A 24,298-nucleotide genomic window follows, 5' to 3' on the forward strand; every position below is an offset into this window, starting at 1 on the left:
ATGTGCGACACACAACGTCTGACTCAGAGTTCAGTAAGTGGCTGAGTTGCCACGACTGGCAGAACGGCCGTGCCGAGCTGAAACGCTTTCACCCAGATTAAATATTCTGAGAATGATCTTATTCACACACAGTCACAAACTCACCACACAACACCTGGGCAACCGCACACCGGATTGTGACATTCCTTGAAATGTACGTCAGCTAAGATGCATTGCAGTCGACCAGAGAGGGTTCCCTCTGTAACTCCTGAAAGTATGACTTTAATTAGAGAATGAAAAAAAAAACAGATTTGCAGTGCAACTATAAACCCTCCATTATGCTCCACTGGGAGGAATATTGTCCACATACGACGTACAGCAGGGAGGTTGCGTTTCACATGAGGCCGTACACATTTGTCTCCAGTGCCGTCATTTGAGTCATGTTTTGTGTAAACTAATTACTGCTTAGACATGCGTGATTCAGTCATTTGATTAAAGTGGCATGATGCTATCCCTTGTTAAATCCCTTGCTCTGCAAACAGACTGAAATGGACTTTTGTGCGATCATCAGTACAGTTTTGACCTTTGTAGGTCAGCGTGGCAGTTTCCTGTTTTGGTGTGTGTGCAGCTTTTTTTTTTCGTTTTTTTTTTTTTTTTCCTGATGTTGCCTGAGTTGTGGTAAGCGGGCGGTGATGAGGGCAGCCTGCAGGCTGGGGGGAGAGGAGGTGTTTTCCGCTGATGTGTGCACCAGTGATGAATATGAAGCACGTATATTTAAAGAGGTGATCGTCAGAGTTGGGGGACGAGGCTCTCGGTACCTGCTGCAACTGGAAACACCGTCCCTGAATAAAAACAGGTAAGGCAGGAGCTGCTTTTTTACCCTTTCTACCACAATTCTACATCTGGTTTTATCAGCTTTTCTCTCCTCAGTCCCTTCAGATAAAGAAATCATCATGGAATCAGCCATCACCACCATCGTCAGCCAGTTCAAGACCTACGCTGGCAGCGACGGATCCTCCAGCACGCTGAGCAAAGAGGAATTCAGAAACCTGGTGGCCTCTCAGCTCCCCAACTCTGTCAAGGTGAGTTTCTTCAGGTGTTCTTAGTCTCTTTTGCCTGCTGATTACTCTTGACTTTGGCATGCTGACATTAAGGAGTTAATTATGTCATATTTAGGTGTTTTGTAGCCTCTATATGCTACACGTTCCACTCCACAGGGATTTTCCTTAGCTAAAAAACAAATATGTATCATTTGCTAATACATGGTTTCTACGGATGTAGGCAGTACTCGAGTTGTACAAAAAAATCAGGGGGGATGGTGGATTTCATCATATGGGGACAGATAATTTGTGCTGATTACAAATAATATAATATATTACAAATAATAGCAGTGACCAAAACACCTGCAGAAATACTGCAGGAATGACATAGCAGCAGTTAAATGCAGCCTTCTGTAAGCTTGAAATATCCACTGGGCTTACATCAAATACATCAAAACACAACAATAAAAAACACTTTTCTGAACTTATCAATATGACTCTGTCCTTCACAGGATAAGTAAAATGGATCACTGCAAAAACTCACAATCTTAACAAGAATATTTGTCTTATTTCTAGTTAAAATGTCTCATTTTAGTAAAAAAATCTTATTACACTTAAAACAAGACTCATCACTGGAAAAAACAACAATTTTCACCTGTTTCAAGTAGATTTTCACTTAAAATAAGTAGAAAAATCTGCCAGTGGAACAAGATTTTTTTGCTTGTAATAAGAAGATAAATCTTGTTCCACTGGCAGATTTTTCTACTTATTTCAAGTGAAAATTTACTTGAAACAGGTAAAAATGGTCAAATAAGTTATTTTTCTGGTGTTATTTTTCTGGTGATGACTCTAAATGTTGAAATAGCAGTAAAACCACATTCATTGATGAAATGACATAAGGGATGGAAAGGGGGGATGGCAGTTTTACAGGGGGGATGATTTGGACCGTTTTTATTTCAGGGGGGGATGCCATCCCCCCTCAACTCCAGTACTGAGTGTAGGTCAGTGTTATAGATATCACACACACCATCATGAGATACAAAAAATGTATTTTGCTGATCAGGCTTGCAAAAACAATACTATATTTGTGCCTTAAATGCTTAAATTTTATCCCTTTCTCATTTTAACTTTGAACTTGTGTTTCATATTATGCTATTAAACATTGCATGCGTTGAGTAGGACATATTCTATGTGGCTTTATGTGACATTAAGGTACCTCTTTTATCAATGAATAACGGGGGAATAGCAGTTCAGTATTCATTTAAAACTTTGATTAAGTGGAATCAAGTGGACAATAAATGGGTTTGATGATTTATTTGCCAGTACAGTTTCAATATTTTAAGTGTAATGCAGGATTACATGTCCATGATAATGAAACTGTACTCGGCCTCTGTTACTGGACTCGACCATTAGGTGGCAGGACGGCTGCACTGCAAAAACTAATTCCTAAGAATGTGAAAAGGCCTTGTTTCAAGAAAATAAGAACACTATTTCAGACTACTTTGGTAGTTTTAAGAATTCTGGCCAAGAACATTTTTCTTACCCTATTGGCAGAGATAATTTTGGGAACATTTCGGATTATAAGGCTTATTTGTGCTGCAGTGCGATGTTTCAGCTCAGCAGTGATCCGTGTCTCTGATCTCCCACAGAACGCCAGCGACCCTGGAGTGATCGACCAGCTCATGGGGTCCATAGATGAAAACAACGATGGGGAGCTGACTTTCTCCGAGTTCTGGCAGCTGATTGGCAAACTGGCGAGCAAACAGGGAGGCTTCAGCCAGTAGTGATTTGCCATCTTCTGTCATTTTTCAGCTAAATGTGCAATGCCACTTCAGTGGCACCAGTTCAGTTCATTTCCGCTGTCCGGTTGTAAACCGAAGGGCATTTTAATTGTTTTATCATCCACCAGTGCCACATTCGTAAATGGTTAGTTAACCATTTGTTTGATGCCTGGTACTTTGAATTAAAGGCTTCATTGTCTTGAACCCTCAGTCTCCTGTCAGTCATTCACCATATTATATGACGTCCACCGACGCACATTTGAGTGGGAGTGTATTACAACCATGATTTAGATGCTTGTAATCCTATATGGATTTCTGCTGTCACAACTACACCACCCACCCCATATCTTATTCCACGGGGCTTCATAAAGCCTGTACAAAGCTGCCTGTCCAGGCATTAAGCAGCAGCGATGCACAGGTCTGCTCTTCAGTGTCTGTCAGTGAGGCCTCAGTAGACTTTGTAATTAGGACAACACCCATTATATCTGCAGGGCCTTGTAGCTTTTGCAACATGTTTTCTTTTATCAGGTAATTCTTGCTGATATGGTCACTTTGTATTAATTCTAATGTCTAGACGTTGTTATGTGTGCTGGCACGCCCCCCTGCTGTTTTATAGTCTATAAACTTGTTTCAGTTTTGGAAGAAGAAAAAAAAAAAGGTGCTCATAACTTCAGTTTTAGAATGTGGATCTTTCAACCGATAAGTAAATGTGAGCTCTGCATTAACTCTACCTGATGTTAGAACGCATCGCAGGGGTGGGGATGAGCAAAAATGGCAAATAATAATTAAATAACTACAAATAAAATGAGCAGGGCACCCGTTTCAGGAAAGCGTGCATGTGGGTGCAGTGTATGCAAAGTCAAAGGCATTCCCAAATAATCATGTGGAGGCTTGTGTCTCATTTCTGCGTACAGACAAACACCAACAGTGAGATGTAATCTGTGGGGGGAATTTACTACACGCTTGCAAAAGAATCTGGCAAGACTGCTTCAGTACTTGCAACATGTCGGCTTTCTGGAGAAATACTCTCAAATTTAAAGTATTTGCTTGAAAAAAGTCTGCAACCTCTGTTCCACAGCTTAACTGTAGACGAACTAGTCCACTTGTGTAACTTTTCATGCAAAAATGATGCTTTGTGTGTGTCCTGGGAGACAGTTGTGTCCATTAACTTTGAAGTAAATGTCATCCCAGTCCTGTCGTCAGTCGTTTTAATGTGCAGAATGTCAGGTGACAAGAAGAACAAAAGCACCAATGATCTCCATTTTTGTTCATCTTTTGCCAGTTTCTTAATGGCTGTGCAGTCTTATGGTACATTCAGCTCTGCAGTTCAATCAACATGAGTACAGATAATTACACTTTGCTTGATCGTGTTAATGTTATGCCTCTTTTGGCTTTGGATTGTTTTTTAACTGATCTGCATCTTAAAGACAAACCCAAAATGATGTTTGCGACTATAATGACTTATAGTGGTTATAATCAGGTTTACCTCACGCCATTACATCAGAAATAATGACATATTTAAAAAAAAAAAAATAGCATAGACAAATCTAATTTTAGTGCAAAATACAGGACTGTCTCAGAAAATTAGAATATTGTGATAAAGTTCTTTATTTTCTGTAACGCAATTACAAAAACAAAAATGTCATACATTCTGGATTCATTACAAATCAACTGAAATATTGCAAGCCTTTTATTATTTTAATATTGCTGATCATGGTTTACAGCTTAAGAAAACTCAAATATCCTATCTCAAAAAATTTGAATATTCTGGGAATCTTAATCTTAAACTGTAAACCATAATCAGCAATATTAAAATAATAAAAGGCTTGCAATATTTCAGTTGATTTGTAATGAATTCAGAATGTATGACATTTTTGTTTTTTTAATTGCATTACAGAAAATAAAGAACTTTATCACAATATTCTAATTTTCTGAGACAGTCCTGTAGTGACTATAGACTATATACTATACTATACTATACTATACTATACTATACTATATACTATATATATGTCTATAGACTATATAGTGACTTATTCAGGTTTACCTCACGCCATTACATCAAAAATAATGACATATTTTAAAAAAATAGCAAGGACAAATGTAATTTTTATGCAAAATACATATTTTAACGCTTTATGTAACATTTGTTTTTACTTATGCAGGGCATAAGGTTTGAAATCTTTTACTTTATTCTTTTAAATCATGTGAAATGAATGAAGCGTGCAGATGAAGTAATCCCCCCCGCCCAGTCTGGTCCCTGCAGACGTGAATCTGCTCCAAACCACCGACACACCGAGATGGCGTGAATTTGAAACTCTGCAAATCACACATGACGTGGAAGAATCTCTCCCCATGAGCCAAACATAATTCCAATAAAAACCCACTATAAAGGCTTTTTGCTGCGCTTTCCTCCCCTTCCCACACGAGTCAGGGTCGCTTCCTCCACATTCCCACTTCTTCCTCTCACTACTCCAGGTACACGCCCTTTTGACTTGTGAAGGGGGAAAAAAAAAAAAGTTTTAAGGACCGAAAAAAAAGAAAACCCTAAATCACGGAAGAGTCTGCTCAGTCCTACTAGTTTGGCAAGTTCTCTGTACTCAGAGCAGCGGCTAGAAAAAGCAAGGAGCAGAAGACGGAAACTCAAATTTGGGCACATTTTGAAAACTTCTCTTGTCCTGCAGACTTCGCTAAACGGTGAGTCGAGTGCGTTTTTCTGCTTCTTCGGAACTTCCTCCTCGGTCCGCGTTGCCCACCGCTTTGCCACGTTTCGGTAAAGTCCTGCAAGAAGAGCCATCCCATAAAACCTCCTCTGCTGTCTTAACTGAAGTACAGATTCAGAAACTGATAAAGTTTTAGGAATCGCACCAACCTAAAAGAAAAGTGCAAGCTTTTAAGCGCTATGACTGATGTTAGTTTTAATTCCCTTCGCGTTTCAGCGGCTGTTTTTATCCTACCCCTTTCAGATTATATAATTTTAACATTTAATACGGATAGATCAGACTTGAGAGACTGCAAATGAACTGCAACTAACAATCTATCAAAAATATAAGTGTCTGGACTGGGGGGGACGAGGCAGCGGATCCCGTGGGGATCCGGGTTGCGCGTAAAAGCGCACTTTTGGAGCAAAGTTTCTATAAAAACGTGTTTTTATGAAGAGGCCCGCAAGAGTGACAGCCTGGATCACCAGGATGACTTCTGTGGGGCTACGACAGTTTATTTTATTCTTGGTTTCTCCCTCTCTGTGTGTGTTTATTTAGTTGTAGTTGTTTTTTTAGTTTTTAAGCCCGGCTGAGCCGCCGGAGCCGCGTCTCCCCGGTGCGCCGTGGAGAGACGCGGCTGCGCCCTCATATATGCGGTTTACGTCGTCGTGCACGGGCAGGGAGGGGGGAATAGGGATGAAACACAGCCGTAGTAGTTTACAGCCGCAGACTAACTTGTTCCTCTGTTAATATTTCATGCCACTATAGCGCTAGTATTGTCATTACTTTGCGCGCATGCAAGTATCACATTCACCCCGTTTGGAAACGCAACACTCAATCTCCCTTTGGGCTCTGGAGGGAAAGGGGAAACCTTTGGTTGTTGTTGGCCTTTATACTTAATTACTTGCGCAATTGTTTTGGGGCTCTTTTGGCGCAAATAACCTGGATAGTTTGTCCATTGATCGACTCCGACAAGATTTGAAAAATAAAAAAAAACTGAGGTGAGCGGTGAAGACGCCTTGAATTTCATTTTCCCCACATGAGGGCACGTGTTTAAGCGTCTAATCCAGGTCAGCAGGTAATTAATGAATGTGAGAGGACACACTAATAGATATGTCAATCCAAGAATAGAAGAAACGGGGATGTGGGTGTTTCTGGATAAGAGCCCAAAGGCCCTGGAGCTGATGGAGCGGGCGTGTCACCATGCAGGACTGGGAGAATCCCCCAAGTTTCAGCAGAGTTAGGGATTAGTTACAACAAATGTATGTGGAGTAGGGATGGGCGGTATGGACTAAAAAATGTATCTGTATCATTTCTGGCATTTATCCCGATAACGATTAAAATGACGATAAAAAAAATACCAATTCAACTCCACCTTTATAAATCTATCTCGCTCTCAGATCCTCCATGTTTGTTACACAAAAATGTCATCAACGGGATTTTATCCTGTTTTCTTTCTTTCTTTCTTTCTCTTTCTTTCTTTCTTTCTTTCTTTCTTTCTTTCTTTCTTTCTTTCTTTCTTTCTTTCTTTCTTTCAGGCAGGCTCATTTCCTTCCTTCCTTCCTTCCTCCCTTCCTTCCTTCCTTCCTTCCTTCCTTCCTTCCTTCCTTCCTTCCTTCCTTCCTTCCTTCACGTACGTTGTGCATGGATTTAACCCAGAACCATAAATCAGCTTTACACAAAAACGTCATCAACGGGAATTTATCGTTTTTATCGTGAGATGACAAATTCCTTTCTTTCTTTCTGGCTCATTTCCTTCCTTCCTTCCTTCCTTCCTTCCTTCCTTCCTTCCTTCCTTCCTTCCGTCCGTCCGTCCGTCCGTCCGTCCGTCCGTCCGTCCTTCCTTCCTTCCTTCCTTCCTTCCTTCCTTCCGTCCGTCCGTCCGTCCGTCCGTCCTTCCTTCCTTCCTTCCTTCCTTCCTTCCTTCCTTCCTTCCTTCCTTCCTTCCTGTCTTTCTGTCTTTCTTTCTTTCTTTCTGGCTCATTTCCTTCCTTCCTTCCTTCCTTCCTTCCTTCCTTCCTTCCTTCCTTCCTTCCTTCCTTCCTTCCTTCCTTCCTTTCTTCCTTCCTCTCTTTCTTTCTTTCTTTCTTTCTTGCTCATTTCCTTCCTTCCTTCCTTCCTTCCTTCCGTCCTTCCTTCCTTCCTTCCTTCCTTCCTTCCTTCCTTTCTTCCTTCCTGTCTTTCTGTCTTTCTTTCTTTCTTTCTGGCTCATTTCCTTCCTTCCTTCCTTCCTTCCTTCCTTCCTTCCTTCCTTCCGTCCGTCCGTCCGTCCGTCCTTCCTTCCTTCCTTCCTTCCTTCCTTCCTTCCTTCCTTCCTGTCTTTCTGTCTTTCTTTCTTTCTTTCTGGCTCATTTCCTTCCTTCCTTCCTTCCTTCCTTCCTTCCTTCCTTCCTTCCTTTCTTCCTTCCTCTCTTTCTTTCTTTCTTTCTTTCTTGCTCATTTCCTTCCTTCCTTCCTTCCTTCCTTCCTTCCTTCCTTCCTTCCTTCCTTTCTTCCTTCCTCTCTTTCTTTCTTTCTTTCTTTCTTGCTCATTTCCTTCCTTCCTTCCTTCCTTCCTTCCTTCCGTCCTTCCTTCCTTCCTTCCTTCCTTTCTTCCTTCCTGTCTTTCTGTCTTTCTTTCTTTCTTTCTGGCTCATTTCCTTCCTTCCTTCCTTCCTTCCTTCCTTCCTTCCTTCCTTCCTTCCTTCCTTCCTTCCTTCCTTTCTTCCTTCCTCTCTTTCTTTCTTTCTTTCTTTCTTGCTCATTTCCTTCCTTCCTTCCTTCCTTCCTTCCTTCCGTCCTTCCTTCCTTCCTTCCTTCCTTCCTTCCTTCCTTCCTTCCTTCCTTCCTTCCTTCCTTCCTTTCTTCCTTCCTGTCTTTCTGTCTTTCTTTCTTTCTTTCTGGCTCATTTCCTTCCTTCCTTCCTTCCTTCCTTCCTTCCTTCCTTCCTTCCTTCCTTCCTTCCTTCCTTCCTTCCTTCCTTCCTTCCTTCCTTCCTTCCTTCCTTCCTTCCTTCACCTACGTCTCGTCTTGTATCGCGAGATACAAATTCTTACCGTGGGGAATTCTTTTGACGGTTTATCGTGAACCGTAAAATATCACCCATTCCTAATGTGGAGGTGGAGAACCTGCTTTTTAATACTGGCTCATAACAGAACAGTTGCTCAATGTCATCGGTTTACACAGACTTCATGCAAACCTGTGGCTCTATTGTGCCAGTGTAATGGCTGAAATACAAATGAGGAGTAGGAGAAGAGAGGGTGGAGTGAAATGTTAGATATTAATCATCCTGTGCTGTCAGTTTGTTGTGCTTGTAAGTACAATGAAACTAACAGGCATGTAGGCTAATTGGCCATACACTTAATGCCAGAGGCAATGCCCTTAAGTAACTGAGATAGTAATTTACTGTCTAGAGCTGCCACGAGCCAGACTCAATCCTTGTAAGAAAACAAAGACTACAGTGTTTTTTTTTGTGTTTTTCTTCACCTCTTGTTTGCTCTGAAGCATTGGAACACTAAAGCTGTTGAGTGTGTTTGCCTTGAACATATTGTCTGAGCGCTCTGGGGCAAACTAGTTTGGAGGTGGCCTGTAAATTCCTGTCTAAGTGATCTCCACAAACAGCAATGAATGGAATTCCAATTGCAAACGTGTCACTTACCGGCTATTTGCTACTTATCTTTGTATCTGACAAGATCCAGATTCTTGTTTGCTTCGCTGTCAGAGTCAGAGTCATGTAGGCTGTCAAATATTTGTGCTGGTTTTTTAGCTGTTGATAACTCCTCAGGTCGGAATGTCACGTCTTGTCGCTTTTGCTAAGGTAGAGGCGTACTAGAAATAAGTGGCTTGATAGAGGAAATACGTGTAGTAAAGTTTAGTTTTAGTTTAGTTTAGTTTAGTTCGGTCATGACATCACAAAAAAAAGAATAAAAATGACAAGAAAACTAATACACTGTTCAAAGAAAACATTAAAAAAAAATTCCAATATAAAAAATACCATCTAGACCGAAAAAGGTGTAGGCTGAAGCAAAGCTTATTATTTGTCTACCCTCTAAAAGATTAATCAAAGTAATGAAAGGAAATTGCCTCCATGGGGATAACAAAAATTCCTCAAGAAATAAAAAAAAAGATAAAAATAAAGGTGCAGTCTACATGTTTCCTTCATCCTTAAAAAATCTAATCAAATCACTAATTAAATAAATACCCAACTCAACATATCAAGCATCACCACTCATTAATTTGATATAAAAAAATCATCCTTCTTTTCAATGTTTTTAAGTTAAAACTGAACCAGGATAGGACTGTGGCAGGTAAGTGAGGAAAGAGTGGCACCGACAGAGAGAGGCTGGCTCGGCTGACAGGACGGCAAACGTGAGACAGGAAGTGAAACAGAGAGAGAGAAGGGCAGACGGTGACTAGGTAATCCCTGTGGTAATCTGAATCTGCAGTCTTCTTGGTAGATTCAGGAGATCAGGTGACCTATCAAAGATCAGAAATTCCATTGGGGATCACAGATCACCTCTCAATCAGACTGTCTCTCACTTATCACCCCCCCCACCCGTTACTGCAGCTCTGGATCCAACGTCTGAAACGAAAGGCCTCACGGACACACGAGGAGATTCTCTGCTTTCATTTTCCACTGCAGTGCACACCCTGCAGTCCAGAAATGTGTTTTAAATCAGACGTGCCTGTAGATTATTTCCTCACTCAGCAAGTCACAATGTTTTAATTAGGAATGGGTGATATTTTACCGTTCACAATATACCGTCAAAACAATTCCCCACGGTAAGAATTTTTCATCTCACGGTAAAAACGATGAATTCCTGTTGATGACGTTTTTGTGTAAAACTGATTTATGGTTCTGTGTTAAATCCACGCACAACGTACGTGAAGGAAGGAAGGAAGGAAGGAAGGAAGGAAGGAAGGAAGGAAGGAAGGAAGGAAGGAAGGAAGGAAGGAAGGAAGGAAGGAAGGAAGGAAGGAAGGGAGGAAGGGAAGAAGGAAGGAAGGAAAGAGGAAGGAAGGAAGGGAAGAAGGAAGGAAGGAAGGAAGGAAGGAAGGAAGGAAGGAAGGAAGGAAGGAAGGAATGAAAGGAAGGAAGGAAGGGAGAAAAGAGGAAGGAAGGAAGGAAGGAAGGAAGGAAGGAAGGAAGGAAGGAAGGAAGGAAGGAAGGAAGGAAGGAAGGGAAGGAAGAAAATAAGGTAGGAAGGAAGGAAGGAAGGAAGGATGGAAAGGAAGGAAGGAAGGAAGGAAGGAAGGAAGGAAGGGAGAAAAGAGGAAGGAAGGAAGGAAGGAAGGAAGGAAGGAAGGAAGGAAGGAAGGAAGGAAGGAAGGAAGGAAGGAAGGAAGGAAGGAAGGAAGGAAGGAAGGAAGGAAGGAGGAAGGGAAGAAGGAAGGAAGGAAGGAAGGAAAGAAGGAAGGAAGGAAAGAGGAAGGAAGGAAGGGAAGAAGGAAGGAAGGAAAGAGGAAGGGAAGAAGGAAGGAAGGAAGGAAAGAAGGAAGGAAGGAAAGAGGAAGGAAGGAAAGAGAAGAAGGAAGGAAGGAAGGAAGGAAGGAAGGAAGGAAGGAAGGAAGGAAGGAAGGAAGGAAGGAAGGAAGGAAGGAAGGAAAGAAAGAGGAAGGAGAGAGCAGGAGGAAGGAAGGAAGGAAGGAGAAAGAAATGAGCCTGAAAGAAAAAGGGATAAATTCCTGCTGGTGTACTAATTTAATAGTTTTTTATTAATTCCATTTAATTGGTGTAGTTTAGTAGTATTTAGTATCTTTTAGAGCAGTGTTTTGGCTCCAAAGACTGAATGTGGTGATAGATTTATAGTTACAAAGGTGGAGTTGAATTGGTATTTTTCTTATCGTTATCGGGATAAATGCCAGAAATTATCGTGATACATTTTTTAGTCCATATCACCCATCCCTAGTTTTAATACTATCTATCTATCTATCTATCTATCTATCTATCTATCTATCTATCTATCTATCTATCTATCTATCTATCTATCTATCTATCTATCTATCTATCTATCTATCTATCTATCTATCTCTCTATCTATCTATCTATCTATCTATCTATCTATCTATCTATCTATCTATCTATCTATCTATCTCTCCTCAGAGAGAGGATTCATGGAGTCTGCCATCCAGACCGTGGTGAAGGTCTTCCTAAAGTCGACCAAAGGGAAGGAGAGTCTAGGGAAGAAGGAGTTCCAGAGCCTCGTCTCATCACAGCTCAGCAACATCCTCACGGTTAGAAACTCTCTACTGAACCCGCTATGACTCTTTACTAACGTCTTATCAGAGGTGTCAAGTAACAAAGTACAAATACTTTGTTACCTTACTTAAGTAGAAATTTCTGTTATCTATACTTCACTGGAGTAATTATTTTTCAGACGACTTTTTACTTTTACTCCTTACATTTTCACACAATTATCTGTACTTTTTACTCCTTACATTTTAAAAACAGCCTTGTTACTCTATTTAATTTCGGCCTTTAAATAAAAACTACCCAGTTAAATTGCTCCATCCGGATAGAGTGAATTTGATTGTGGTTGTTTCAGATGTTCTTGTCCAGTTTTGTTCTTACATCCGTTCCCTCAGATTCCTGCAACTAAACTTGGATGTACATTCCAATAAAGGTTAGGATAAATGATAACATGCCTCTGAAGTTTGACTTTTTGCACCATTACAATACTTATAGGCAACTAGTCATCATATCTCCTGCTCTCTGAAACACATGTTAATGCTCAATAGTACACATATATGGTTCTTTAATATATTTGCATTATACTAATGCCGCGTTCCATTTACCTCGGAAATCGGAACTGGGAACTGGGAATGGCAGCCATCTTGGAATGGTAACTCGGGGGTGGTGAAGCTTTTCCCACTTTCCCAGTAGGAAATCCCACTTCGAGGGGCGTTCCAGTTGAAAATTCCGACTGGGAACTGGGAAATTCCGACTTCCGAGGACAAATGGAACGCGGCATAAGATGCATTCATTTTCAATGGCTTTTGTCCTTAATAGCTTTTTTCCCCCCTTACATTACTTTTACTTTTATGCTTTAAGTAGTTTTGAAACCAGTACTTTTATACTTTTACTTGAGTAAAAAACTTGAGTTGATACTTCAACTTCTACAGGAGTATTTTTAAACTCTAGTATCTATACTTCTACCTGAGTAATGAATGTGAATACTGAAGACACCTCTGCGTCTTTATTACGTGACGTTCCCCACAGAGAAGCCGTTAATTGTCCCGTACGGGCTCTGGCCGGTGTTCACCTGTCCAGATTTTTTAAGCTGTGATCAAATAGTGGTGTCACGGTGGCGAAAAGTGATCCAATGTGATAGGATGACATCAATCAGCAATATAATGTAAAGTGAGCCCGCTGTAAGACGATCATTTACTTATTGAGTATGGTGATTTCACCAGAGAGAATCCAGGTAGAGTTACTCATCATGGTCATGGTTGACTGCTCATGGTCGTGTGTCTTCAGTGGCGTCAATTCAGTGGAAGCTAAGGTACGGCAAGGTTACGAGTCACAGAACTGAACTAGAGTATCAATCAACACGTCCAGCAAATACTCATCACAGAAGTCTGCTATGTACAGTAGTTTATCTGTGTGGTCAAGAAAACTGGAACTTTTTCAAATGCAGTCTCGCTCACTGCAAAAACTCAAAATCTTACCAGGAATATTTGTCTTATTTCTAGTTAAAATGTCTCATTTTTAGTCAAAAAATCTCATTACACTTAAAACAAGAGTTATTACCAGAAAAATAACTTGTTATTTGACCATTTTCATCTGTTTCAAGTAAATTTTCACTTGAAATAAGTAGAAAAATCTGCCAGTGGAACAAGATTTATCTTCTTATTACAAGCAAAACAATCTTGTTCCATTGGCAGATTTTTCTACTTATTTTAAGTGAAAATCTACTTGAAACAGGACATTTTAAGACATTTTAACTAAAAATAAGACAAATATTCTTGTTAAGATTTTGAGTTTTTGCAGTGTAAAATAACAAGTGAAATCGATCATGTTGTTCTGATTTGCATTTGTAGTTATTCTATATGTATTAAGTAATAGAATAATCAATACAAAGAGACACAGAGTAATTACATAAATGTATTTAAAAAAACAAACATTTACATTTAACCCTTGAAGCCAAGGTGTGGCAGCTGCCGTACCTTGCCATACCCAATTGACGCCCCTGTGTGTCTTCTACCCCAGGACACAGAGAGCAAGGAAGCGATCAACAACATGGGGCAGGGGCTGGACGCCGACCACGATGGCAAGGTCGGCTTTGAGGAGTACATGAAGCTGGTCGGCTACCTGGCCTGCTCGCTCAGCGAGCAGCGTAACGTCCCCAAAGAGGAGCCCGCGCAGAACGCTGCATCGGGACAGGTGGCGCAAAGCACCCCCGACAAGGCGGAGGAGAAGAAGCCCGAGGCAAACGCAGAGGCCAAGGAGGAGGCAAAGCCCACGGCAAATGAAGAAGCTAAGGCCGACGGAACCGCCGAGGTCAAAGCAAAAGCAGAGCCGGAGGTGGAAGTAAAGGTCGAGGCCAAGGCAGAGGGAGAGACCAAACCGGAGGTGGCGAAGGAGGAAACGGCCGTAGCGGCGGCGGCGGCGGTGAAAGCGGCCGTGGAAGCGGCGGTGGCGGTGGAAGCAGAGACAGGAGATGCTCCTGCAGCAGAAGCAGCTCGGAAAGAAGCAGAAGAGACGGAGGAAACGGTAAAGGTGGAGGAAGCGGCGGAGAAGCTTCCGGTTGCTGCAGAGGAAGAAGCGGAGAAGAAGACAGAGGAGGCGGCGTCATAGGGGACAATCCATGTTTGCAAAACGAAAAAAAAAATCACACTACAATTAAACACTATCGAGAACATACCATTAACACCAAAATAAGTTTGAAAGCCACTAATTAAAAAAAACTTAAACTTATAAAAAAGGCCAAATTATGTGAAAAGTTGAAATACTACAAACTAGGGCTGGGCGATATGGACCAAAAGTCATATCTCCATATTTTCTAGCTGAATGGCGATACTCGATATATATCGATATTTTTTCTGTGACATAATTGGGGTTTCCCCCAAAGCATTATAGCATAGCATCTCTGTTAGCTTCATTTTTTTCTGAGGCAAACCCTTAAAAAAACAGTCAGTTTTAATACAAAGCCTCGTGCCAAATGTCACACAGGTTCCTTTATTAACAGAGGTCTGCACAATATCAAAATGTATAAAACAAATGAAATAAAAATAAACTGCCTGCATATATAGAATAAAAATGCTTCTTGAACAAAATAAAACAAATATCCCTTTCCTGCATAACAATTAAATTAAAATACACTGTGCAATTAATACAATGTAGACAGTAACAGGCAGACTTTTCCACTGAGGTTGACAGTTGTGCAAATAACAAAACATTTTTGCAAATCTTAAATAAAACATTCAAGTCAATTTGTCACAAAATAAGCTATATCAAAATTATAATTTTTTTTTTTTAATCAATATAAACGATATTGTCTCGTACCATATCGCGTTTGAAAATATATCAATATATATTAAAATCTCAATATATCGCCCAGCCCTACTACAAACCCAGCTCTGCAAAAACACTATTTCTTATGTGATTATGTATGTGACAGTAGAACAATTGCTTTTTTTTTACTGCCAGTTACCACTATGTTCATATGTACAGCATGTGCATCCCACTATTTAGCACTTTTACCTCATTATGATGATACACTATGATAGCATGCAGCTGTACCCTGTGCATGCAATATCCCTGTGAAAACTTTCCTGCAAGCTACAATCTCCCTCTACACTTGACTGACGTGTCTTAACGCGCCGCTGCAGAAAGGACGTTTCCCATGCTCTCCACAGTTCTGTCACAGTTTTTTTGTCTCTTGTCTCGTTTTTCTACCACAGTCATGTCTTGCACTCAGCTGCAAAGTTGTACGGGTCCTCAATGAAAGTAGTAAACATCTCATTAGGCACTTGTGGTTTAAAGGAATTTATTTTTTATTTCACTTTGGGGAGCTTAATTATCAAGACATAGTTGGAAAACAAAAGAAAAAATCCTTTTTTAACACAAAAAAACGTGTTTTGTTTTAACTGGAGAGTTTTAAATGAGCTGGTAAAGGAACACAGTGTAGTTGTATGGCTTATTTTTTTACCATACAAACAAGAGAATAGTAGTGTCTTCATTGAAATGTCTAATTATTTCTTTATTGGGTGCCTCAGAATCTGACACACAGTCTTTTTTTTTCCTCCACATTCCTTAATTCCCTGCTATGGTTAATCTAGCAACACAATAAAACTGCTTACTGACTCTTTGCATTACTTTGGCTCACCGTGGTTGTGTTGTCACGCCTTTTCTTCTATTGCTACTCCACTCTGTTGGGCCTTTCTTTTGTTTTTTCTTCAGAAAAGTTCAACTGGAGTCTTAGGTGCAGTCATACTCAGTCATGAACTAGGAGGTGGTAGATCAGGTGTGAACCTTGACTAAATAATTAAACTTCAGGGATGGAACCTACACCCAGAGGATCATTCTGGTCAAAAAGGGAACCCAAAATTGTCCAGTGGGCACTGGAGGAGTAGAGAGCAACCTTAGCCTTAGCCGCTGATTAGAAGTGAAAGAGAAAAGCAGGATAATAAACCGCCAGGAAAGCTATTATCTATGTTTTTTTTTTTTTTTTCCACATTTGTTATTGTGCATGTCAAACTTTTGCAGGTTTACCGTTGGGTGCTGTGCTATAGATTTACTGGAGAGGCCCTGGGTAGAACTGGATAGAGGGAGGTGGCTAAAAAAGCAGCAGAAACCTGAGCTCGGTTTTGGAGGGCTCTCTTTCAAATTGATCATTCTTGTTTGCTGGGTTCAGCCACAGCTGTTCAGGGCTTTTGTTGGTCGGTCACACCCATGTACAGTTTGAAGACCTTGTTTGACCTGCAACTGGATCCTGCAGGCATTAACTATTGGGAAATTACTGGATTAGGCATTTCATGAGTAACACACCCAGGGATGGAAACAATCAGATGAAAGTAACCCCGGGCTCCAGTGATCTCGCTCATCAAACGAGATAAGGAATAATACTGACCCTCACATGTTGCGTAATACGTATAACTGTTATCACTGAGGCCATCATTTAAGTTCTACTTGGCTTCTCTATATTTAACTTTAAAAAACGTATATCTAACCCTGGTTTGGACCACTATGAGGATGACTTGAAAATGTTACTCTTTTACCACATTCATGGGTAATCATAGGGAATATGAGAAGGGGGTTTGTCTTGTACGGAAGAGTATAAGGGCCATGCAGGAGAAAAAATATTTGAGAGGGGAAGATTTTTTTTTTTTATTGTGCACTTCGAGAAAAAAGTCGAAATGTCGAGATTAATGTTTAAATACAATTTCGAGAAAAAAGTCGAAATTATGAGAAAAAAGTCGAAATGTCGAGATTAATGTTTAAATACAATTTTGAGAAAAAAGTCGAAATGTTGAAGAGAAAAAAGTCGAAATGTCGAGAATAATGTTGAAGTACAATTTCGAGAAAAAAGTCGAAATGTTGAGAGAAAATTCAAACTTTCGTGAATAAAGTTGAAATGTTGAGAAAAAAGGCGAAATTTTGACTTTATTCTTGAAATTGTATTTCAACATTATTCTCGACATTTCGACTTTTTTCTCAAAATTGTACTTCAACATTAATCTGGACATTTCGACTTTTTTCTCGACATTTCGACTTTTTTCTCGACATTTTGACTTCTTTCACAATAAAAAAAAATCTTCCCCTCAAATATTTTTTCTCCTGCCTGGCCCCAATACTCTTCCGTAGTCTTGCCACATGTTATAAACTCACAGTTTCCTCTGGGGAGTGCAGAACATTTGGGCACGCTACTAAAACGTTGCACCTTATCAGAGCTGAATGGGCACAACAAATAAACCAGGTCATGTGACAATCCTGCCTCGCTGTGACACTCCCATTGTAAATATTCTCCTTCACACTGTTCAAACTTTACACTCACAGTATGCAGTGCTTCCTGCTACTAACACTTACCGGGTGCTCTGGTTTTCTTCCAGTTGTAATATTGTTATTGTCATTTTTATAATACTTTTTGGTACTTATGTGAATAATAGAAACATCTGACTTTTGCACAATCTCCAGTCAGCTTCCTGTTTAACGGTATATATCATGATATATCCCTTGTGGGCGTGTGATAGCAGAGGTAAGGTACAGTCCAGTTGAATCTGTCAAGCAAAATTCCAAATATGAAGTTGCACTACCAGTAGATTCCTTTATTAAATGTGAGCAGACTTGGGCTTATCAAAGATCATCATTCATTTGAGGCCAGTTGGAAAAGCACAGAGACTTGTGAGAGCTACATTTCCTTTCAGAGTTTCCCTGGGAGATGTTCTGTTCCATAGTGTGATCTCCACCCAGTTTTAACTCATCCAGATTAAAAACATGCAAGCATATTTGCAGCAGTGTTTCCATTCCAACCCGATAAATCAACAATTAAGTAGATGCATTTTCTTTCCCTAAATGAGTAAAACGCCCATTTGGATATAGCAAGTGCACAGACAACTATGTGGACGTGCTGGTAAAGGCTCATTGTGGAGTCGAAATGCTTGTAATTATGGGACCAATCCCAGGAAACTGCAAGTTCTCATCTGCTTGTTTCCTGCCAAGTACTACAGAGTGTGTGTGTAGCAGTTTGGACTAAAGGTGGGTCCACTATCATGTCTAATAACCTTCACTGTGCTAATATTTCATATGTATTGCTGAAACTTTTTTGCTTAATCTCTGTAATTGCCAGTACGAAATAAAATTGTGACAATAACCTGCTTTCCTTGTGTGTGGCTCATTCTGTGTGATGGGTGGGGGGCACCTTGTAGCACCCTAAAATGTAATCATTTTCAGAAAATGGAATAAAATTTGCATTTAACTCAATACCTTATTACATTATTGGGAATTTATTACATTTTCAGGTGGGTCTTTTTTTTTTTCCAAAACTGATAATGTAATATATATATATATATATATATATATATATATATATATATATATATATATATATATATATATATATATATATATATATATATATATATATATATATATATATATATATATATATATATATATCATTTTTAGTCCAGAGTTCTACATTTTGTGTTTTAAGTATCTAAGAATGTTATATACGCTGGATTTGAAACACCAGAATGACTATTGGGTTAAATTGCAGACTTTGAGTTCCATGTAATAAATTCCCAATAACGTAATAAGGTATTACATTATTGGTAAAAATGTTATTACAATATCAGTCAGGATATTTTATTGGGTTTTATTATATTTTCGATTGAGTTAAGTGCAAATGTTATTGTATTTTGAGGCGTTATTACATTTTCAGGAAATTATTACATTATATGAAATTATTACATTATAGGAATTTATTACATTATAGGGAGCTACACACCTGAAGGCCGAGATGGAGAGAGAGAGAGAGAGAGAGAGAGAGGGGCAATAAGGGGGTGAGAGAGAATGGGGGGTGGGGGTGAGGAGGGAGAGGGCCAGGTGATATTTAAGCCGCTGGCAAACTCTCTCCCCATCCATCTCTGCCCTGGCTCTGTCCTCTGCACCGCTTTAAAGACAAAGGAGGCCCTCCATCAGCGCTCAGGTAAGACACACACAGTTTTCTCCTCTGTATCCGATGAAAGTTTCCCTGAAAAGGGAAAAGGGAGTTAAGCTGCCGTGGAAACACCAACACCTGTAGAAAAGAAGAATAGTGGGGCTTCAAGAGAGGAACCGTGTGGCTCATTTCATGGATACATTCAGTACTCGAGTTGTAAAAGAAAATCGGGGGGGGGATGGTGGATTTTATCATATGGGGACAGATAATTTGTGTTGATTACAAATGATATAATATATTACAAATAATAGCAGTGACCAAAACACCTGCAGAAATACTGCAGGAATGACATAGCAGCAGTTAAATGCAGCCTTCTGTAAGCTTTAAATATCCACTGGACTTACATCAAATACATCAAAACACAACAATAAAAAACACTTTTCTGAACTTATCAATATGACTCTGTCCTTCACAGGATAAGTAAAATGGATCACTGCAAAAACTCACAATCTTAACAAGAATATTTGTCTTATTTCTAGTTAAAATGTCTCATTTTAGTAAAAAAAATCTCATTACACTTAAAACAAGACTCATCACTGGAAAAAACAACAATTTTCACCTGTTTCAAGTAGATTTTCACTTGAAATAAGTAGAAAAATCTGCCAGTGGAACAAGATTTCTTTGCTTGTAATAAGAAGATAAATCTTGTCCCACTGGCAGATTTTCCTATACTTATTTAATTCAAAAGGGATATCATGAAATCCCATAATCCCAATTCCAATATTATGAAAATTGACTTGAAACATGTGAAAATTGTCAAATAAGTAATTTTTCTGGTGATGACTCTAAATGTTGAAATAGCAGTAAAACCACATTCATTGATGAAATGACATAAGGGATGGAAAGGAGGGATGGCAGTTTTACAGGGAGGATGATTTGGACTGTTTTTATTTCAGGGGGAGATGTCATCCCCCCTCATCCCCCCTCAACTCCAGTACTGGATACGTTTGCTTTCCACTCATGGGTGACTTAAAAAAAAAATAATAATAATGATGGGAGATTAATGTTTGAAGGACATGAAACTCGTAAGGATGTGCTGATAAAAAACCTGCATAATTTGATTTGAATATTGTGTCACTGATAGGATTTGCATCTCTGTGGCGTCAGTGTGACGGAGCACCGAGAGGTTTCCCAGCTCACCAGCTCTGGTCACTGCTAGTCTTCTGCTTTGTCTCTGCTGTGGCCAAACTAAATAACCTGTAACTGACCGTAGCATGTGTAGCATATGTAATAGTTATTAGAACATGCACAGGGAAGAAGTGGTAAACTGAAAGCTGGAGAATGAAAGTTGAATCTGAGCGGGCGTTGAAAGCTCTCATGCACACACGGGTTAGTGCATATGTCAGCTCCTCGGGTTACGTGTCCCCTCAGTTTCTCAACGTAAGTGTTGTGTTTCACTTCTGATATCCCTTTTGAATGAAAACATTGTTACACAGACAGTGGACACTCCAAAACAACTTTTTACTGCATTGCATTCATTAATGGTTCCAAATCAATTTCCATGAGTGACAAAATGAGAAGGTTTGTATGTTTAAAAAAAAAAAGAAGAAGAATGTGTATTGTTTCTGCACAATCAAATGTGTGTTCACACTCACCCCCTGCATCACTGACGTGAATTATCTGTGTCTGTGTGTGCACAGTCTTCTTCTCCAAGAGCCCAGCACAAGGCGCTCCAAGATGCCGGACACAATGTGTGTAAGATTGTTCAAAAAGCTTTCCCAAAGCTGTTCTCCATCTTTCTCCATCCAGACCTTCTGAAAAGTAAAGGAGTAGTGAACACACAACCTAAATCCGCTACAACCAGAGCGTTATTTAACCCGCTGAGTAGAAGCGGGGACAGCATCTCTCCTTTGCTATCCTTCCATCTATTCATTACCTCTTTGTCATCTTATCCTCCACGTGGCTTCAGCCTCCATTGCTATGTGACCGCACATGCAAACCGAGGCTGGAGCGGGCATTTTGATCTGGATTCTAACCTTTTCACCTGATGCCTTTTTGCAGCATGTCCAAGGAACCCACTTCCAACCTGGAGAGTGCCATGCAGATGCTGATAAAAACCTTCCACAAGTACTCAGGGAAGGAGGGAGACAAGTACACCCTGAGCAGGGGTGAGCTGAAGGAGCTGCTGGTGGAAGAGCTGGGGAGTTACCTGGGGGTAAGACTGATGTGTCAAGAGACAAATATGTGCTTGTAGCATGACAGACAAATTGCCAGAGGTGTCAAGTAACGAAGTACAAATACTTGGTTACCTTACATAAGTAGAAATTTTGGTTATCTATACTTCACTGGAGTCAAAGTTGATTCAAAGTCGAAATGGCGAGATTGTTGAAATACAATTTCAAGAAAAAAGTCGAAATTTTGTGAATAATGTCGAAATTTCGCCTTTTTTCTCAACATTTCGACTTTTTTTTTCGACATTTCGACTTTTTTCTCGAAATTATACTTCAACAATATTCTCGACATTTCAACTTTTTTCTCGACATTTCGACTTTTTTCTTAAAATTTCGTAGAAAGTAGAAATTTTGGTTATCTATACTTCACTGGAGTAATTATTTTTCAGACGACTTTTTACTTTTACTCCTTACATTTTCACGCAATTATCTGTACTTTTTACTCCTTACATTTTAAAAACAGCCTTGTTACTCTATTTCATTTCGGCCTTTAAATAAAAACTATCCAGTTAAATTGCTCCATCCGGATAGAGTGAATTTGGTTGTGGTTGTATATATACTTAAATACTTAAAGGCAACTAGTACAAAAATACTTGAAAAACTTTTTGCTGAACGGTTGGATAGTTTTATAGAAAAGCAACAGTTACTTAGTGAACATCAATATGGCTTTAGAAGCAACAGATCCACCTCAATGGCACTGATGGATGTAGTTGAAGAATTAACCAACTCTATTGACAACAAACAGTATGCAGTTGGAGTTTTTATAGACCTTAAGAAGGCATTTGACACAATCGATCACGACATCTTGTTGCAAAAGTTAGAACGGTATGGTATTAGAGGGGTGGGGTTCAGCTGGGTCAAAAGCTACATTGAAAACAGACAGCAGTTTGTACAGATGGGTGAGTATCGGTCTTCATGTTTAGATATAACCTGTGGAGTGCCTCAGGGTTCAATATTAGGACCTAAATTATTCATTTTATATATTAATGATATAAGCACAGTCTCAAATATCCTAAAATGCGTTATTTTTGCCGATGATACAAATATATTTTGTTCGGGGGAGAATATACAAAAGCTACTAGAAGATTTGTCAGTTGAGTTGGGGAAGCTGAAATTGTGGTTTGATAAAAATAAACTATCATTAAATATAAGTAAAACCAAATGTATTTTGTTTGGCAAGAAGTTGGTACCCTCAGATATACTGGTTGAAGTAATTATTGATCATGTAAAGCTTGAAAGAGTCTATGATGTTTCTTTTCATACTATCCAGTTAAATTGCTCCATCCGGATAGAGTGAATTTGGTTGTGGTTGTTTCAGATGTTCTTGTCCAGTTTTGTTCTTACATCCGTTCCCTCAGATTCCTGCAACTAAACTTGGATGTACATTCCAATAAAGGTTAGGATAAATGATAACATGCCTCTGAAGTTTGACTTTTTGCACCATTACAATACTTATAGGCAACTAGTCATCATATCTCCTGCTCTCTGAAACACATGTTAATGCTCAATAGTACACATATATGCTTCTTTAATGTATTTGCATTATACTAAGATACATTCATTTTCAATGGCTTTTGTCCTTAATGGCTTTTTTCCCCCTTACATTACTTTTACTTTTATACTTTAAGTAGTTTTGAAACCAGTACTTTTTTACTTTTACTTGAGTAAAAAACTTGAGTTGATATTTCAACTTCTACAGGAGTATTTTTAAACTCTAGTATCTATACTTCTACCTGAGTAATGAATGTGAATACTTTTGACACCTCTGCAGATTGCAGTTACCAACATGAATCACATAAGTACAGACATGCATGCAGATACTTGCACAAGTTTAGACAAGCCCCTGCAGCTTTGTGTGCCCGACTAACAGAAGACGCTCTTAACTCTGTCTCTTTTCTGCTCCAAAGAGCTCTAAAGATAATGAAGCAGTTGAGAAAGTGATGAATGACCTGGACGCCAACAATGACGGGGAGGTGGACTTCACCGAGTTCATTATTCTGATGGGAGCCCTCACAGTCGCCTGCAACGACTTCTTCCTGGAGTTCAAAACAGATGACACGGCAAAAGAGGGAAGCGGATCAGCAGAGAAGAAAGAGTGAATCCCTGCAAGAGAAGAAGGGGAAAAATGAGAGGGTGAGAGGAGAAGAAGAAGAAAGAGGAAGAAGAGGAGGGGAAAGGACTGTGACTCAGACGGCTTTTTGTCTCATCCAATTTCCAAACACTGCAAACAAACGTCAGGGAAGATGTGCAGCACTGTGGGGTTCACAAAGCATGAGGAATTCAGGAGAACTGTTTTTCCTTTTGCAGCTGTTTTTCATACCACAACTAATCCGGATCAAATTCCACCGTTCTCAACGCAACGTGTGACTTTAAACACACAACAGGGTATATTTCGACATCTTTCAACTGAAGTTCAGCAGTTTTGACAGTTTGTTAGATTTGAGCAGGCACTGATTTTGAAGGAGTCTTGCACATATTATTGCACATGAATAATTTGTGAACATATATGAAGTTGTTGATCATCATTATTGCTGTTTTAGTCTTGAAAAATAGGAATTCTTCCGCCTATTTTGTAACCATTTTTTGAAATAACCAATGCTTTAAAAACATTAAACATGGCATTTAACCAATGGCTACATGGTGTCTATGTGGTTTCACAAAACACTTTTGAAAATGCTCGGGATGAAGGTAACACATTTCACACAGCTGAGACGGAGCAAAATGGATGATTGGAAAAGTCGCACTATTTATTTATTTTTAAAGAAAATGTCCTCTGGTAGTGGTGAGGTGCAGGGTAGGTCTGGTACGGAAGAGTATTAGGGCCAGGCAAGAGAAAAAAAAAACGAGAGTGGAAGATTTTTTTTTATTGTGCACTTCGAGAAAAAAGACGAAATGTCGAGAAAAAAGTCAAAATGTCGAGATTGTTGAAATACAATTTAGAGAAAAAAGTCAAAATTTCGTGAATAAAGTCGAAATTTCGCCTTT

General features: G+C 39.5%; 3 protein-coding genes across 6 annotated transcripts in view; all 3 read left to right on the forward strand.

The window, feature by feature from the left end:
• The window catches only part of s100u (S100 calcium binding protein U), a 119,675-nt gene extending 101,382 nt beyond the window's left edge, over positions 1 to 18,293 (forward strand). Inside the window, exons 1-3 of one of the 2 annotated variants that reach the window (XM_061742277.1) lie at positions 5,318 to 5,497; positions 11,585 to 11,715; positions 13,691 to 18,293. In XM_061742277.1, the coding sequence (XP_061598261.1) occupies positions 11,596 to 11,715; positions 13,691 to 14,278 (708 nt within the window). In that variant the 5' untranslated portion in view covers positions 5,318 to 5,497; positions 11,585 to 11,595 and the 3' untranslated portion in view covers positions 14,279 to 18,293. Of the gene's footprint in view, positions 1 to 5,317; positions 5,498 to 11,584; positions 11,716 to 13,690 lie in introns of those variants that run through there. The other variant, XM_061742278.1, reaches the window with a different exon arrangement.
• On the forward strand, positions 702 to 3,004 carry s100a11 (S100 calcium binding protein A11). The gene is made up of 3 exons (XM_061741786.1): positions 702 to 835; positions 910 to 1,061; positions 2,669 to 3,004. The coding sequence occupies exons 2-3, from the start codon at positions 933 to 935 to the stop codon at positions 2,801 to 2,803; spliced, it is 264 nt and encodes an 87-aa protein (XP_061597770.1). The 5' UTR covers positions 702 to 835; positions 910 to 932; the 3' UTR covers positions 2,804 to 3,004.
• Positions 18,294 to 19,007: 714 nt separating the features above from the next.
• Positions 19,008 to 23,940, forward strand: s100s (S100 calcium binding protein S). 3 transcript variants are annotated; one of them, XM_061741788.1, is made up of 4 exons: positions 19,008 to 19,130; positions 20,783 to 20,833; positions 21,144 to 21,297; positions 23,221 to 23,940. In XM_061741788.1, the coding sequence occupies exons 2-4, from the start codon at positions 20,820 to 20,822 to the stop codon at positions 23,410 to 23,412; spliced, it is 360 nt and encodes a 119-aa protein (XP_061597772.1). In that variant the 5' UTR covers positions 19,008 to 19,130; positions 20,783 to 20,819; the 3' UTR covers positions 23,413 to 23,940. The 3 variants fall into 3 exon arrangements, with proteins under 3 accessions (XP_061597772.1, XP_061597773.1, XP_061597771.1); XM_061741789.1 differs by lacking the exon at positions 20,783 to 20,833 and having other exon boundaries at positions 19,056 to 19,130; XM_061741787.1 differs by lacking the exon at positions 19,008 to 19,130 and having other exon boundaries at positions 20,210 to 20,833.
• Positions 23,941 to 24,298: the final 358 nt, after the last annotated feature.

Source organism: Cololabis saira, chromosome 15, assembly GCF_033807715.1.
Source record: "Cololabis saira isolate AMF1-May2022 chromosome 15, fColSai1.1, whole genome shotgun sequence".
NCBI classification, from domain to species: domain Eukaryota; kingdom Metazoa; phylum Chordata; class Actinopteri; order Beloniformes; family Belonidae; genus Cololabis; species Cololabis saira.